Genomic DNA, 17,889 nt, shown 5'->3' with positions numbered 1-17,889 from the left:
CTCTCAAAATAAATAAACATTTAAAAAAAAATTTTTTTTTTTAAAAGAAAGGTTTGAGTGTCAAGTCTACTTACTTAGACCTACTCAGATCTACTTATCTGCTCCTTATCCTTGAGCAAACACTGGGCACCATCATCTCAAACTTAGCATGTCAAATAGCGAGTCTGTTCTTCCCTCTCTTCATTCCCCAGGGTTTACTCTCAATCACGTCACCGGAACAACGGCACCACCAGCCAGTCAGTTGTTTAAAGCAGAAACCTCAGAGTTATTCCTGGTAACCCCTCCCTCATTCCACTTATCTACTTCATCACTAGAACCCAATACCCTGCCTCCACCATCATCTCTCCCTCCTCCCTGTCACCATGCTACCCGAAGCCACGGCCGTCTAGCTTTGAAAATCGGGACAGCCTTATGCCTTCTAACACGAGCATTCACTCATGCCTTGTCACCCAAAAAAGTCGATGCTATCCTATCATTCTTGTTAAAACTCTTCAAAAACTCCCACTACACTTAGAATAAAATCTATGCTAACATGGCTCAAGTGACTGTGTCATTTATTGTCTAAACCAGGACATTTTCAAGAGTGAAGAGGGAATTCTTCATAATTACATTAAGAGAACAGGCCCTAATGCAAACAGTCCCTGTGACCCTAGAAATAAGATCACCCTAAATACAGCCCACAGGTCATTGTTATCTGGCCACTGCCTACTTCCCCAACCTCTTCTTTAGTCATTATTCTCTCTTTATTACTACACTTAACCGCAATGGATTTCTTTTTACTGATAAAAGCATTGAGCATCAGGGTGCCTGGGTGGCTCAGTCAGTTGAATGTCTGACTTGAGCTCAGGTCAGGATCTCATGGTTCGTGGGTTCAAGCCCCGTGTCAGGCTCTGTGCTGACAGCTCGGAGCCTGGAGCCTGCTTCGGATTCTGTGCCTAAATCCCTCTCTGCCCCTCCCTTGCTTGTTCTCTCTCTCTCTTTCAAAAATAAACACTAAAAAAATCATTAAAAAAAAAAAAGAAAGCACTGAGCGTTGCCAATGTAAAGCCATCACATGGGCTGTTTATTCCATATGACTAGAGTACCATTTCCCCTTTCTCTGCCTGGCCCTCTCCATTCGACCCATGTCTTCCTTCCCCTCTAGACTGGGGGTTCCCTGAGGGCAAGAATCAAGCATGCTTTATTACCTGTCCCCAGCCCACAGTGGGTGCACAGCAAATACTGATTAAGGGAGTGAAAATGGCTTGGCTGAGGGGTAGTGGGATTTGACTGTGAATTCTTGCTTTCCCACATGGATCTACTTCCCCCATATCTCCGAGTCATCCAGCAGGACTGAATGATAATCTGCACACCTGCACTGAAAGGCAAGATTCACCCTAGAATTAGTTTTTAAAACATCAACGTTGTGGCTGAAAGGGAACCACCATGAATTTCAGGGAATACTCACTTACATGACATTTATGATGACACTGTAAATCAATGCATAGGCCAGCAGCTAGCATTTACCGAGCCCTGGATAGGAGTTAACATCATGCTCCACAATCCATGTGCATTATTTCGTTTAATACCTAAAGTTAATAAAACTACTCTACGTGTTGGGTAGGCACCCACTTTGTAAATAAGGCAACAGGGACCTGGAAAGAGTAATTTGTTCAAAGCCCAGCACGGGTAGAGCAGAATCAAAACCGAACCCAGTTTTATTCGTTTTTACATCAAAGAAAAAGTTGGGTAGCAACCTGCTAGGTGGGCTACTTATGGAAAAAAAAATGGCTAAAATTTAGGATTTAGCACAGATCAATGGGACAGCAGGAGCAATAAAAGCCTGTATTGTGCAAAAGCAGGGACAAATTTAAATTAAAACTTCAGAAAGTTCTGACAATTGAGAAAAGGAAAAGAAATATTTCAAGCCATGGATTGGTTGAAGTCGTTGACGTTATTTCCACATACTGTTACAAGGACATCTTTTTGTAGAAACTATTACTTTACATTGAAAAGTAGAAAGTCATATTCATGGTATAGACATAAATGTTAAATGAAATAGATTATCTGGGGACAGGGAATTGAACTAAGCTACAGGCAGACACAGAAATTGATATTCAATGCCCCCTAGTGAGTATTAGTTCAGCACACTGGTTCTCAGATTGATTGACACCGAAATTAGTATTCTGTAATTTGTAATTAGATGTAGGAAGCCAGAGCACTTTGGAGGCATTTGATGGGTTCTCAGGCAGGCAGCTTAATTGGTAATGAGATTTACGTGTTGATGTTAGTGCGGCAGACTGGAGGCTGAAGGGTAATACGCTACTATCCGTTTTCTTTCTAAAGAACAGATTGCTTTGTGTATCTGAAAATAGGATTATACATGTATAGGAATACCTATCATTTCATCACATATGTAACTAGATACAAACGCTCTGGTAAAACTTTCAGTTTCACAGCAAATTATTACAAGGGTCCAATACAATATTGGCTAAAATAGAATGAGTCCTTGAACTTCCTTTTATTCATTTCCTTAGATGTTATTAATGCTCAAATGTAATGACAATTATGTGGCATTTGCAAATAGGCACATCCTGATTGCCCACAGCTATTAAAAGTCCTTATTAATAAGACCTAATATACATATCCCGTGGGGAATCTTAATAAATTTCAAATTTTATTTTCCTGTTCAAAATCATTTCCACCATAAAAGCTAGTTTTCAGCTGAAAAGTCCAGGCCACAGCGAATGTCTTAAGGCTCTATAATAGGGCTATACCTGAAAACAGAAATGTCACTTATAAATAGATTTAAATTAGTTTCAACCCTATGATAGACTGCAAAAACAACAATGGCCACACATTCTTCGCAACTCCTCCTATCAGTTGAAACTGTAGTTGGTGTAGACCTGTTTTGACTAGAGGGACGTTAGCAAATATGAGATAACCAAAGGTTTGAAAAGTGTTTGCACGTTGGGGCCTTTTCCACCTCTTTTTGCTTTTGGAAGCCAGGCATTATGAAAGAAAGCCAAGGTTAAGGTGCTAGCTGCTGAAGACATGTGGTTCAGGCACCCATCAACCAGCCAAATGGTAGACAAGTGAGGGGGGAATTCTAGAACCAATCGACCTCTACTTGATCTGCCGGCTGCATACCAGGAGAAAAGCACAAGGACCACCGAGATGTGCCCAGCTCAAATAGTCAAGCAAAAAATCAACTGCTGGGATGCCTGGGTGGCTCCGTCGGTTAAGCGCCCGAGTCTTGATTTCAGCTCAGGACATCATCCCAGAGTTGTGGAATCCAGCCCCACATCAGGCTCTGCACTGAAAGCATGGAGCCTGCTTGGGATTCTCCCTCCCTTCCTCTGCCCCTCTCCCCCACTAGCTTGCTCTCTCTCTCTCTCTCTCCCTCTCTCTGTCTCTCTGTCTCTGTCTCTCTCTCTCTCTCTCTCACACACACACACACACACACACACACACATTTAAATGGTAAAATGAACAAGCTAGATTTTCAATTAATACAAAGATTCTATACCTCTTGGTTCAAAGGAACCTTGTGTTTCCAGGAAACACATTTTCACTCACTAAGTGTTTACTTAACCTTGTCACGTCAAGAGTGGCAACATTTTCCAATGAAGAAAACCAAAGTTGATTAAAGCAGCTTGCAAAGTTGCTTGAGACACATTAGGAATGCACTTCTTTGATATGTCCCACTAAAATGTATTCCAAATATTCTCTCTCTCTCCCTCGTTTGCTCGCTTATAGTACAAAGTCTGCTTTTTCGTTCCTGACAATGGTTTAAAGAAGAGACCAACCGCACACTTCTATTTACATTTACCTTTTCTGCATTTGAGATTTGATGTGGCCACAAGTTACTTTTCTGGAGCATAAACGAAGTAACAGCTGTGCGGAATTCAAATAAGTAATTCTTGTAACATTTGAACTGCTATATAATGCACTGCATTTTTGTCAGACCGAGCTTTTCCGGCAGTCTGCAAAGGAGACCCAGAATCTAAGTGATAAGTATGTGGTCCTTGGGGGAGGGAGAGGAAGAAATGGGGTAGAAAGATGTTTTCAGGGGTAGGCAAGGAACACTACGGTGGGTGGGATCATGGTTTCCTGTTCTTAAATTCTTCGAGAAAGTTTTGAGCTAAAAGGCCCCTGTGAGTCCTATGTCAGAGTAATCAATTCTGAAAACATATTTCACATGTGACAGCCACATGCGAAACACTTTTACGAAACTTCCACCGGTACCCTTCTTTTCTACACAGATGTGCTGTCATGTCAAAGATGCTGCAGTGAGAACCATTTTTGGGATACTTTTACGTACTACACTGGGCTTAACTCATGTCTTTCATTGCATCTTTGCTTCTAAGGGAATGTCACAGAATCCCCCTCTTAGGGAAACATTCTACGAACCTCAGCAAATTTAATTTTTGGCAATGGCCATCGATGGAGAATAGAATTTGATATCCACCCAAGAGCCTCTACCAGTTTGAGCACTTCCAGCCTGGACTGTCACCCACTAAGTAAAGAATTCTTCCACTCACTTAGCGGCTCCTCCCCAGAATGATGCAGAGGCAGGAAGGGTCTCAGGGTGGGCATCCCCCTGTCAATCTCTCCTTCCAAAGAGTGGTCACTGCAGTTCAAACTGTAATAGGACACATCCTTCCAGGGGTAGCTAACCCTCACCTATGAGTGTTATCCAGGTGGCAGGGACACCGCTTGTCACACTTGATGCCATACAGCCCTTCTGGACACAGACGCGCCTCACAACGCTCGCCAGCAAAGCCTGCTTCGCAGAGGCACGAACCGCTCACGTGATAACATTTCCCTCCATTGACACATTGGCAGGTCTCCGCACAGCCAACTCCGTAGGTGCCAACGGGACACTCGTCCTGGCACCTGTCAAGCAGGAGGCGAGAGCAGAAGACAGATTAGTCAGTGCCGTGTAAAAATACACAGTCCATTCTGATAGGCTTTGTGATGTATAAACTGAACCTGCTTTTCGCGTTTGATACATTGTTTTCGCGACAGTCCCGTTACAGGTATAAAAGCAGTAAGCTGAATCACTCTGGCTACAGATAGTATTAACAGCAGTATGAGTCTGTTCAAAGGAATAACAAAAACGAAACCAAAATAAAATTATGAACTTGCCACAGGAAGAACGTTTTTTACCTCGTGCTTGCTAAAGATCTATAGATATAGACACAGATACAGATATATCACTTGAGGAGATACCGAAAACGGGAGAAGAGTAATTGCCCAAATTAGGAAATTAAAATATTGAAATAGATGCTTTCCCCATTTTAACGATAAAACTTTGTGGCATATTTCAAACAATGTTAATTCTCTTGGCTTTCACGGTGGCATCAATATTTAATCTCCGCCACGTGTCTGCTCTTTTCAAAGCTGAATGACAATAATTGCCCCTCATTTAGAAAGTTATGCATTTAATAAACACAGTTGTCTTTAGATCTGGGGAAGTCAGAGCTATAGCTATCAGGTTTCCTTGATTCCACCTGGGGAACTCTTGCCAGGAGATTTAGAGACGCGGGGAGTTTCCTAGCACAAACTTTTTGGAAAGTGGGGTATCGTCCTCCGTAAGAAGGGTTGACCAATAGCAAGGAAAAAATATCCGGTCCCCAAAACTGACTTTATCTTTTAAAAAATAACATTAGAGTCTGCTCCTAAAGGAAGGACAGGGTCTGGATAAGTTGGATCAGGTGGGAAGCTAAGTGGCCGCAAGGAAGTATGATGGAGAAGAGAAAATTCTCATCACGCCATAGAATGCATGACCAGTTGTCCAGCCAGCCAAGTTTCTTTGTGACCTGGCAAGGTGACTTCACGGAGCCTCCTGCAACAGAAGGAGCACTTCCTGCCAAGGGAGAGTGAGATGGGGTCTTGTCTAGCCAAGTGCCGGCCATAAGTAGGGTACACTTTGTGGATATCAGCAGACACTTCCCATGTGGCTCTCATGTCATGCCAGAACCACGGTCAAAAAGGTAGGTCAGCACTGCATTTTTTTAGACCAGTATAATGCCAACAGCAAGTTCAAAATAATGAATTCAAGGATACCTAAAGGCACTGGCAAAGGGGCTGAAAAGCAAACATTTTCCACAAGGTTTGCTTATGTTTTATGGGGCGTGATTAGTAACAATACCAAGACTGACTGGGATTCTATTTAAGAGTAGAAGATAAATCTCCAGATCCCTTTGACACTTTTCTGGTCAGGCCTGGCTCTAGCATGTATTTCATGAGACAGAGAAAAGGAAAGGAGCCTCCGGTAAACTTGGTTTCACCTGACTCTTAAGACCATCTTTAGGTATGTTTGTCAAGAGGCAAAATCTTCAGATCAACTGCTCAACAGATCATTAGCAAAGTTCTGTAGTAACTATCATTTAGCATAAAATCAGATATGTGTCTTAAGGTTACCCAGGAGTATACCTATTTTTAGACCAGAGTATTTTTAAAGGGTACTCTATTTTTAACTTGTAAGAAGCTTTACCAAGCCAAGTCACTTAGTTTATTCCTTAAAGATGTAAACTTTAGAGAAAGAAATGCTGAAGTACAGTAATTTGGCCTCGTCATGGCTCGGCTAAAGGATGGTAAGACAACTATGCAACCTGTTCATCCAGATCTTCCTGCAATTCAGTCCCAAAAAGATAAAGATAAACAAGGTGAAATAACATTGCTTCCTCTCTCTTATATGGATTTGAAAACTAACCAAAATGTGAAGCTTTGGGATCCATGATTTTAACTTAGTAAAAAGCTTAGCTCTAAAAGTGGGTGAACTGAGTATAGATCGGAAGCCTGGAAAAAACGTCTGTCCACTGACAAATGACAGGGAAACAGTGTGTATATTTCATCCTATCTTGGCAGAGACTTCCTTTTCTTTGGGAAAACAAAATCCATAATAACTGGTCCTGGACCATATTTACCTTTCTAAGCTGTAATAAAACATAGTACTAGTTTGTATTATAAATGGCAAAAAGCCATTTGAATTTTACTTACTGAAGTAGCCATTATGTAAAGCTCACTTCATAGTCTCCTTTCTTTTTCATCAATGTTGCACTTGTAAGAGAATCCTGTGAATAACAGTTATGTCTATTTCCATCTACTAAACCAAGGTGGTAGGGTATCTTCCTAGAAGTAGACATTTTCCATCTTTGGAAATAAAAGCAATCACGAGGTAGCTTATACCTTTCAGGTTAGCAGAGTTAAAAGTCTTTGTCAACCAGACTTATCTCCCTTTTTGGCCCCTTTATCTAAAAGAAGCATCATTCTCAATGAATTTCATGCCCTTAATGTTGTTTTTGTGGTCCAAGGCAGAACAATGGGGGAAAAAAATCTATCTTAAGAATTAGTAAAAGAGGTAATAGATGTTCCTAGGAGAGACAGCAGAGAGGCCGATAAAGATATAGCAATAAATAGTGGCCACAGCAGAAATATAGAAATTTGGAGTTTATACATTCTTTCATTTTTTTAAATATTTTTTAACGTTTATTTATTTTTGAGACAGAGAGAGACAGAGGATAAATGGGGAGGGTCAGAAAGAGAGACAGACACAGAATCCAGGGCAGGCTCCATCCAGGCTCTGAGCTGTCAGCACAGAGCCCGACGCGGGGCTCGAACTCACAGACCATGAGATCATGACCTGAGCCGAAGTCGGTTGCTCAACTGACTGAGCCACCCAAGTGCCCCTTTAATTTTTTTTTAATGTTTATTTATTTTTTGACAGAGAGAGAGAGACAGAGCAGAGACAGAGGGAGATACAGAATCCAAAGCAGGCTCTAGGCTCTGAGCTGTAAACACAGAGCCTGACATGGGGCTCGAACTCACAAACCACGAGATCATGACCTGAGCCGAAGTCGGACACTTAACCGACTGAGCCATCCAGGCGCCCCTCATTTTTGTTTTTGAATAATGCTCTGGGATTGGAAAAAAATGGATAAGCTTTAAGTAGAGATAATAAAATACAACCCCAAGTCCCAAACCAATGAAGGTCACAGGCTTATTTTAATACCATTTTGATTATTATATTGCATCTTGTTACAAATGGATGGAAAAGGAAGTGAGTTAGCATATAAGGGGTGGCAGCTCCTTTCTGCCTGGTCCTTTTGAGCACGTTCCCTCCCTAGAGGGCTTGGAATAATTGGGCCAAACGATGATTTCGTGGGAAAGAATCGCATTCCTCATTAAATCTGGGATCGATGGATCAGCTGCCTGCCTTTCAAGCATCTGGAACTACTGCTCTGGGGGAAATATAAAAAGTGCTGGAAAACAGCCAACTTTTCCACAATCCTAGATACCAGAAAGTTCCCCCATTGGAGACCAAAGCCGCATCCCCCTCCCCCCCAGCCCAATTCCTGTCTGTAATTTCTGACTTTACCTCCTCTGACCCACATTCCTTCTTCACTTGCAGGTTAATAGGGAACACAGGCATGGCCAGACAATCTTGGCTTCACCTTAACAGACAGCCGAACTGAGGCACAGATCTCTCCATGCAGCTCACTCTTAATGGAGCACCAGTTACAGGAAAGGACCCCAAAGGTCTGAGCGATTCCATGGTGGCCCACTAGCATGAAGAACACTCTTTAACCCCTCAAAAGAATTTGCATGAGAATCTGGAAACCACCAGATGGTAGGATATCTTTCTAGAAGTAGACATGTTCTATCTGGAAAATAAAAGCAATCATGACGTAGCTTATACTTTTCAGGTTAGCGGAGTTAAAAGTCTTTGTCAAACAGACTTAGCTCCATTTGGGGGATATAAGGGATATATAGATAGATAGATATAGATGATATAGATATAGATATAGATATAGATATAGATATAGATATAGATATAGATATAGATAGATATCTTCCCTCTTGCCTGGCTGTGCCACATTACAGTTCCTCACCACAATGTCCTCCTAAACTCTCCACAAGCCCCAGGGACTATTATTTGGGCATCCCATGAGCCTCTCTGCCTGCCTACAAGGTGTCTGTTTTGTTTTTTCTGCTTCTACTCTGGCTGGGAGTGCGTCCCCACATCCTGGAAACACTCTGCTGACAGCTACCAGTGGTGATACCTGCTCCCCCAGGCAGCAGCCCTCTGGTCTAACCTCGGTGATCAAGTTACGCTGACTTCTTAAAACAGGGAAATGCCAAGACCCCAGGCCCTCAAAGCTGCTGTCACCACAAACTGCCCCATAGCTGCTCATTTTCCCCAATCGTGGTGACAAAAGTGCATGCTGTGTGTGTGTGTGTGTGTGTGTGTGTGTGTCTAGAACCCAGATGGGCATGGTATAATTAAAAACAGAAATCAGGGGCGCCTGCGTGGCTCAGTCGGTTAAACGGCCGACTTCGGCCCAGGTCATGATCTCGAGGTCCGTGAGTTCGAGTAGCACGTCGGGCTCTGTGCTGACAGCTCAGAGCCTGGAGCCTGTTTCAGATTCTGTGTCTCCCTCTCTCTGACCCTCCGCCGTTCATGCTCTGTCTCTCTCTGTCTCAAAAATAAATAAACGTTAAAAAAAATTTTTTTAAAAAAAAAACAAAAAACAGAAATCATGTTGTCAAGTCACCAGAAAAACAATAGTTAGTGGAACAACAACTCAAGAAGATGTTCCCTCTTCAACTTCCTTTTCTTCCTTTGGCTCGTTGCCTTCCTTGCCTTAATCTAAAATTCACCTGGAAATTAGCTGTTATCCACCCCTCCCCTGCATTCTAAATAAGATGAGTCTAAGTCTGCAGTATACGTTCGCCTTACAAGTGTGCCTTATATGTTTGTTGTCTTTGTGTTGCCTCAGATTTGAGACTTAAACCAGTAGAGGACAAGAAAAACGATTATACAGCTGATCCTCAAATAACATGGGTTTAGAACACACAAGTCACTTATATGCTGATTTTTTTTTTATAAATACAGTCTGCTACTGTAAATATATTCTCTCTTACTTATGATTTTCTTAACATTTTCTTTTCTCTAGCTCACTTTATTCTAAGAGTATAGCAATACATATAACATAGAAAATATGTGCCAACGGACTGTTTATATTATCAGGAAGGCTCCCTAAACAGTAGGCTATTAGGTTAGGTTTTGAGGGAGTCAAAAGTTACATGCAATTTTTCGACTGAATAGGGGGTCAGTGCCCCAAACCCCTGAGTTTTTCAAGGGTCTGTATTTAATTTTTTAGTGCCCTAAAATATTAGACAAAGCTATTATCCTCATCTTTCCAAAATATAACAATAAGCCAGGATGTAGGTCACATAAACTTTTTGAGAAGCTCAGTTACATGTTACAAAAACCATGCTCTGAAAGGTGTCAGTAATTTGCAACATCAAAAAATAAAGGTAAAATACATAATTACATTAACAAAAGATGAAAAGCCTTTAATGAAGCCTTTCATTAACTTTAAAGAAGTTAAATAGATAATACAAAACAAAAGTTCCTAATAAAAACAGGGATTAAAAAAAAAACACCCAAGCATGAAAAATTTTACTAAAAACCAGTAATGAGCATGAAACTACACTGAAGCCATTTTCAATGAAATTAGGAAGAAGACAGGAATTCCCAGTTTTACCTGTTTGTCAACACTGATGTAAAGGTTTCAATTAATGCAATTATTTCAAGAAAATGAAACAACCCTTATAAATATAAATAAATGAAACAACCCTTATAAATATTATAGAGACAAATATCTTTTTTTTTTCTTTGGTAGGTGATAAAATAACTTTAGTGTTTGCTAAGTAACACTTGAATTAATTAAAAATTTTGGTAGAGAGACTAAATAAAAACACTCAAAATCAAGCCTGTCTTTATCCTGAAATAGCCAATTAGAAACTGAAATGGGATTTTCCCAAAAATACAAAATACTCAGAAATAAATTTAATACGAAAGTGCAAATTCTAAGTTGGGAGGGGGAAGTGAGGGACCACACTATATAGCATCATATTTTTTTCTTTTTTTTTCTTCTTCAAAGTTTGTTTATTTTTATTTTTTTACTTTAAATTATACTTATTATTATATATTCATAAAAATAAAATTATAATAAAAACACATATTGATTATATAAAGTTAGAGAAATTACATAGCAAGAAAACAAATTTTCCAGTATTCCCACAATCTAGAAATAACTGTCATTTACATTTTACTGGATTTCCATTAGTGCTATAGTATCTTATTAAAAGTCAAAAACAGATCAGCCTTTTGGAAAAAAAAAATAATGAGGGAAGAAAGTTGAAGAAATTCTTAGGTCACAGATATCATCAAAAATAATGATAGTTAATTTTTATTTGGTCCCCAGACATCACTCAAATTGACAATCACTAGTATTTGTACAGTTCAGAGAAATCACTCAACTATAATAACAGCTAATATTTGTAAGCTTCCACACTGTTCTAACCACTTTAATGTACTTATTGAATCCTGAGAGCAACCCCAAAGGAAAGTAAAATTATTTTAGCGATAAGGATGTATCTAAGGACACAGGTTCCAAAAAATCTTTGTTGTGAGCCATTATAATCTCCTACCTCTCAAGTCTTTTTTCTCTAATTGTATGCACACATCCCAAAAGCTTGGTTATCTGGTCTTTTAGGATGTAAGAGAGGAAAGAGAAAATTAGAAGGAGTAAGGTGTGCAAAGCCATCTAGGGTAACCCTTCACTGATACAAAAAATGACAGTGGATGGAAGGGCCAGGTGAACACAGCCATTCATTTGCTCTTATAATCTTCAAAGTCCCATTGGATCTCACTTGGTCGCTACTCCACAGGGAAATGACTGGTATTCTTAATGGAATACTGAATCATAAGAAGGTAACTTTATGCCCAGCATACTTTTTAAAGCTAACCAAATACACATCCAATTTTGAAATAAATCTATCAAAAACCATTTAAAATGTAAAAAGTGGCTGTCCAGCCATTCAACTGTTGAGCACGAAACATTTATCACGGGTTCTGAATAGCTGGGATTTTATTTCTTTATTTTAATGCTGTCTGTCTTCAATTCACCATCACTGTCGATGGTTCCATTTCTACACAATGAGTTGGGAAAAAAATCTGTCGAACACATTGATACCTTATAGACGCCTCTGGAATATTATAGAACAGTCACAGGCACGTAGTAGCAAAGGTATTCCCTGGGCTCTGCAGCCTTTCCTTTCACACCATTATGAACAGTCAGAGAAAGATAAGACTATCCCTTACCGTTCCCCTGTGTATCCTGGGCTGCAATGACACTGGCCTGTGGCAACGTCACACGTCCCTCCATTATGGCACTGACATTCTTGTGAACAGTTCTTTCCAAAGCGACCCTGAGGGCAAGGCTGACCACACACTGTGCCCTGCATTCAAAGAGATTTGGAAAATTACATGGGCCTCCAGCCAGGGAAGGGCTAAAGGAGGAGGGAAAGAAGAGAGGAAACAAAAGGAGGAGGAGATAAGGGAACAGGGCTGCAAGATAATTAGATGAAGGGGATTTTAGAACACTCTGTTCATCATCTGAAAAATGTTAGGAAATTTAAGTGGACTTATTTACTTGGTAAGCCTAGATCTCAAGATACGTCCAAAGATGCAGAACAGGGGCACCTGGGTGGCTCAGTCAGTTAAGCGTCCAACTCTTGATTTCAGCTCAAGTCATGAGCTCATGGTTCGTGGGTTCGAGCCTCGCATGGGGCTCCATACTGACAGCAGGGAGCTTGCTTGGGGTTCTCTCTCTACCTCTTTCTGCTCCTCCCCTGCTCACGCACTCGCTCTCTCAAAATAAATAAATATTTTTTTAAGAAAAGATGGCAGAATAATCTTAATAAATATCCATATTAAAAAACTGAAGTTTAAGATAAAGTTACACAAAATTATTATGGTAATCTAAGGAATTTATAAATCCTCCTAAGCGTTCTTCCTTGTGTCATACATGTACAATAAGTCAACAATACTTACTGAACATCCATTACATGAATGGCAACATCTGGTGCAAATACAATATCCAAATGCTTTACCATATGTTCTAAGGAAAACACACATTATCATTGGCTTTATTTCTTACAAGGTATAATGTAGCATAAGACGGAAATTTTGTGTACCTGGATTAACAGTAACATTGCCTAAGAAGTAGTTCTACAAGAATGAACCTAGACATTTTATTATGAGAGAAAAACACTTTTATTTTCAGCAGGTTGAACAAACATTGGTGGGCCAAGATCAATAGGAAAGCTTATTTCCTGGGAAGAAAAATCAAGAGAGGAACTTGGACATGTTTCCTCACCCTAGAGGCTGTCCATCTTGTCAGGCACTGTCACTATATTTAACCCAATCCTCTGCTTTATATGAATAAGTACCAATAAGTCAGTGAAATACCTTCCCGTTTTCTGCTTCACTTGGCCATATAACTTGGGCTTGTAGCTTATCATCTGTTTATTGGAGTTATTGTTAGAGCAAACAACATTTCCCAAATAACAGGGATTTTTAAACTGTTTTTTTTTTTAACTGTTGCAAGCTGTTGCTTTGTCCTCCTTCTCTCTAAAAAAAGGCAGACTGTGGGCACTCTGAAATTGGAGGCTAGCAAACACCAGATGGTTTTGTAAATGTTTATTCTGGATAGCATAAGAAAATACATTTCCTCTAACTCCTGGCTACCCACAAAGGCAGTTGGTGTGCTAATTAAGTCTCCTCTGGTGGTTTCTAGCTATCTACAAACAGGGAAAGTTCTTCCACAGACTCTTGGAACTGAAAAAGCCTTTGAGAGATGATTCAAATCAATGCCTCACTGAGAATCATCTATGCATCAGGCATAGAGTTAAGCTCTGAGAATCAAAGTGATAAGGTCACAACCTTTAATTAGTTCACAATGTGATGAGGGGGACAGATGAAAAAATAGCTCTAATCCCTCCATTCTAGCACACCATAACAACACGACTGAAAAAACAATGTGCCAAGGGTCAATCTGCAGTAAGCAGAAATTCTGGTGAAAATTCTCATTCTCCCAGGGACTGACCCTACCCACATTTTGTAATGGTCCCCCATCAGCTTTAGAGATGTTGTTGAAATATTGTTTGTGAGTAAAGATTAACGTGAGCAAATAGCTTTAAGTAAGGCATTCTTAGGAGTTGAAATGCATGTGTGTGTACATGTAAAAGGTATATATTTCATCTTTGAAAAGCACCTAGAGTAATAGCACAAATAAAATATTGTAGAGAGAAGTATACCTTAGAAGCTCAGCTCTCAATTCACAGATTGAGAAATGACCCGAAGCATGCAGTAAGAAACTTCTACGAAGGTAGCAGCCTCAGAGTACAGACACACTGGAGAATGGGAAGATCCATCTACCCAGTAAATTGGGATTCATGGTCCAAGCCTGTGGCTGTCAGTATCCCACACCATAACAATCCCAACCAGAAGAAAGCTTCAACCTCAAGATGAGGCAACTATACAGACAACATCTATACAATAGTCCTAGAGTAGAATGCCTATAACTCTTCATCCAAAGAACACGGAGCTTTCCGGATACTCTGCTGCCCCAACAAAATCCTTCCCTTGCCAAGAACCAAGCAATGTCCAACAATGGCAAAAGACTGCTTATAAGAAATGAAGAAGAGAAGGAGTCAAAGGTAATTCAGTATTTCTACCTTGGGCAATAAGAAAGAAATGCTGGTTTTAACGAAGATTTTTAAAAAGCAGAAAAGGAGTAGCCTGAAGAAAGACTTGGGTTCATGACAAGTTTTGTCTCATTAGCAATGATTTTGATGTGGCTTGAGCCAGTTCAGTACTTCTCAATAGCTCCCTTGTTCACCCCATCATCAGCCACTCAGTAAAAGGCCCCTCACTCTGACTCCACTGATTTAAGGGGTTTCTTTGGGCTCTGCCTCTAGATCCAGACCTTGTCTTGTCTGCTTACCTTTGTAACGCTCACCCTGGGTCTAATATTTCTTTTCCCCTTGTCTACATGGTCTTCACATCTTGAACTCTCCCTTACTTCCCATGATTCTCACTGGGATGTGAACTCCAGTTCTCCTTTGCTTCAGGACTACAACAAGGGCATTCGCAGACCAATTCCACTCCATGTCTGGCTCTTAAGGCTCCAGCTTGGGTGGAGCCCAAGTAGATGGTGGCTTCATGTCTACAGGTCATCTGGGTTGGGGTGTTTAATAGGACAGTGACAAATATATGTCTGGACTCCGAAGGAAGGTCAAGATTTGGGAAAAATCAGTAGATGACTGTTAAAGCCGTGGATCTGGGTGAGATTTTCAGAGATTTATAGTGGGAAAAGAGAAGAAGGATAAGACTGAAACCTAGGAAATACTGTAATAAAGAGGTGTGAAGAAGAAGGAGGTTAGGAAAAGAGATCTTCAGTAAGAGAAGTAGGAGAGGGGGTTATCAAATAAATGCAGAAAAAGATTATGAAAGGGAGGTGAATGAGCAACAGGGTTGGAAGCTTTGGTGAAGTCAAGCAGAATGAGCACAGAAAGGTCAGCACTGGATCTGATAATCAAGAAGTCTCTTGTGACCCTACAAACATAGTTTCACTACAGCTGCTGGTGATAGAAGGGGATAGTGAAGTGAACCGTTCTCTTAATTTTTGTTTGTTACTGAAGGAAACAGACCTTGGTCGTTCACTCTTGGGCCTTCAAGCAGATGTACGCACAAACCAATGCCGGTAATGGCCATATCACACCCAGGTTTCAGAGAAAGCTAGTTAGCAAATCAGCTTTGATATTGAGTGTGTTGCAATGTTGCAAAACACTAAGCCCGTGAGACACGACATGAAGAAAGTGTAACATGGTCAAAGTTTGGGAAGTGGGGTGAGTGACAGCTTCCCCTTGGATTTGCATACAAAAGGCTTTGAGAAACTCTGCCATACCTGGTAATAAACCTGGTTCACCTCAATGTGCCTCCACAAATATATGACCAGATCAGTTGTTCACATAACCCTCACTCAGTTGAGAATAATGGTCTCAAAGAACAATAGTGACCCATGGAACTTAATTATAAAAACAATTACAGACATATTTCATTTACTGTGTTTTGCTTTATTGTGTTTCACAGACACATTATGTGTTTTGTTTTTTCTTTTCTTTTCTTTTCTTTTCTTTTCTTTTTTTTTAAACATTTATCCACTTTTTGAGACACAGAGACACAGTGTGAGCAGGGCAGGAGCAGAGAGAGAGGGAGACACAGAATCCGAAACAGGCTCCAGGCTCTGAGCTGCATAGAGCCCGATGTGGGGCTCGAACTCATGAACCGTGAGATCATGACCTGAGCTGAAGTCAGACGCTTAACTGACTGAGCCACCCAGGCACCCCGCGTGTTTTGTTTTTTAAACAAAATGAAGGTTTGTGACAATCGTGCATTCAGCATGTTCAGTGATACCATTTTTCTTTTTCTTTTTCTTTTTCTTTTTCTTTTTCAAGTAGGCTCTATGCCCAACGTGGGGCTTGAACTCACAACCCTGAGATCAAGAGTCGCACGCTCTACTAAGCCAGCCAGGGGCTCATTTTTTCCCCCGTGTTGGCGCCATTTTTTTCTTTTTTGTTTTTTTAATGCTTATTTATATTTGAGAGAGAGCATTTGAGAGAGAGGGGAGAAGGGCAGAGAGAAGTGGGGACAGAGGATCTGAAGCAGGCTCTGTGCTGATAGCAGAGAGCCTGATGCAGGGCTGGAACTCACAAACCATGAGATCATGACCTGAGCCGAAGTAACTGACTGAGCCACCCAGGCACCCCGACACCATTTTTCTAACAACATTTATTCCTTTCACATATCTCAGTCATATGTTAGTAATTCTAACATTGTTTCAAATTGTTTTCATTACTTTTATGTTTGTTATGGTGATCTGTGATCAGCCATCTCTGATGTTACTAATGTAATTGCTTTGTTACGTACATTGGTTTTTTAGACATAATGCCATTGCACTCTTAATAGACTACAGTATAGTATAAAATAACTTTCAAAAGCTGTAGGAAACCAAAAAAATTCATTTGACTCACTTTATTGTGGTATTCACTTTATTGCTGTGGTCTAGAACCAAACCCGAAGTATCTCCGAGGTAGGTTTATATTTAGATTCTTCCGGTGTTTAAATATTCTTCTGGTGTTTAACGGCATTGTCTGTCATACACGAGATGAAATATTTCCCTCTTTTTTTATCCTGAGGGAAAGTGCAGGACAGGTGGCCACTATGTTTTCCAATGAGGACCCTAAGTGCACTTCAAGATTTAATCACCTTCTGCCTGAAAATGGACGGAAGGCTTCCAGCTTTAAAAATGCTCAGGTCTTTCCAGTTTTGCCACCTTTAACCATCGGTACAACTTTCCTTTGTGCTAGAGTCTCCTATGTGCCCTTTGGGGTGGGGGAGAGGAGGAAGGGAGCTTACCAGCCAGCCAGAAGGGCAAGAGCATTCTCCAGTGACGTGATGACATATTCCTCCATTTTGGCAGGGGCATCTCTGCTCACACTGTGGGCCGTGCTTGCCAGGGGGACAAAGATCCTCACAGCTGAGGAATTGAAGTATGACAAAAGATACCATTACTGACCCAACCACACGACCCTCGGGTTCAGACACAACAGCACCCAGGACCCTAAAACAGATAGCTTTCTCCGTTTGGAATTCTTCATTTCGTTAACATCAAGGTATTAACCACATTGGCTGGAAAGGTCGTTGAGGGGTCACCTAGACCTTTCCTTTCTTTGGGGCTATTTTGTAATGAAACTGTTTTATCTGCTTTTGTTTGTGTGTCTGTTCAAACCTCAAAGGAGACTGAAACACTGGCACAGCCCCTGCTTTGTGTACATATTCCTCATAATTAATCTCCAACAATCTCTTCTTGAAACTGATCGTTTTCCATGACTTTAACCCCCACCCTTTTTCTATGAATGAACTTTCCTCGCTAAGGCTTTGTCTTGTCTGCTCTCCTGTAAAATTGGTCCAAGTTTTCCAAAGCC

General features: G+C 40.7%; 1 protein-coding gene across 1 annotated transcript in view; it reads right to left on the bottom strand.

Moving 5' to 3' along the window:
* MEGF10 (multiple EGF like domains 10) overlaps positions 1 to 17,889 on the bottom strand; it is a 132,363-nt gene that overhangs the window by 45,922 nt on the left and 68,552 nt on the right. Inside the window, exons 6-8 of the mRNA XM_047094241.1 lie at positions 17,321 to 17,441; positions 12,161 to 12,297; positions 4,666 to 4,878 (exon numbers count right to left, since the gene is read on the bottom strand). Of these exons, the coding sequence (XP_046950197.1) occupies positions 4,666 to 4,878; positions 12,161 to 12,297; positions 17,321 to 17,441 (471 nt within the window). The remainder of the gene's footprint in view (positions 1 to 4,665; positions 4,879 to 12,160; positions 12,298 to 17,320; positions 17,442 to 17,889) is intronic.

The sequence above is a fragment of the Lynx rufus genome, unplaced genomic scaffold (assembly GCF_022079265.1).
Source record: "Lynx rufus isolate CCGP_SWC_20201006 ecotype Redwood Valley unplaced genomic scaffold, mLynRuf1.p SCAF_1, whole genome shotgun sequence".
Taxonomy (NCBI): domain Eukaryota; kingdom Metazoa; phylum Chordata; class Mammalia; order Carnivora; family Felidae; genus Lynx; species Lynx rufus.
The sequence above is the reverse complement of the archived record's forward strand: the minus strand, read 5'-3'. Positions and strand labels throughout refer to the sequence as shown.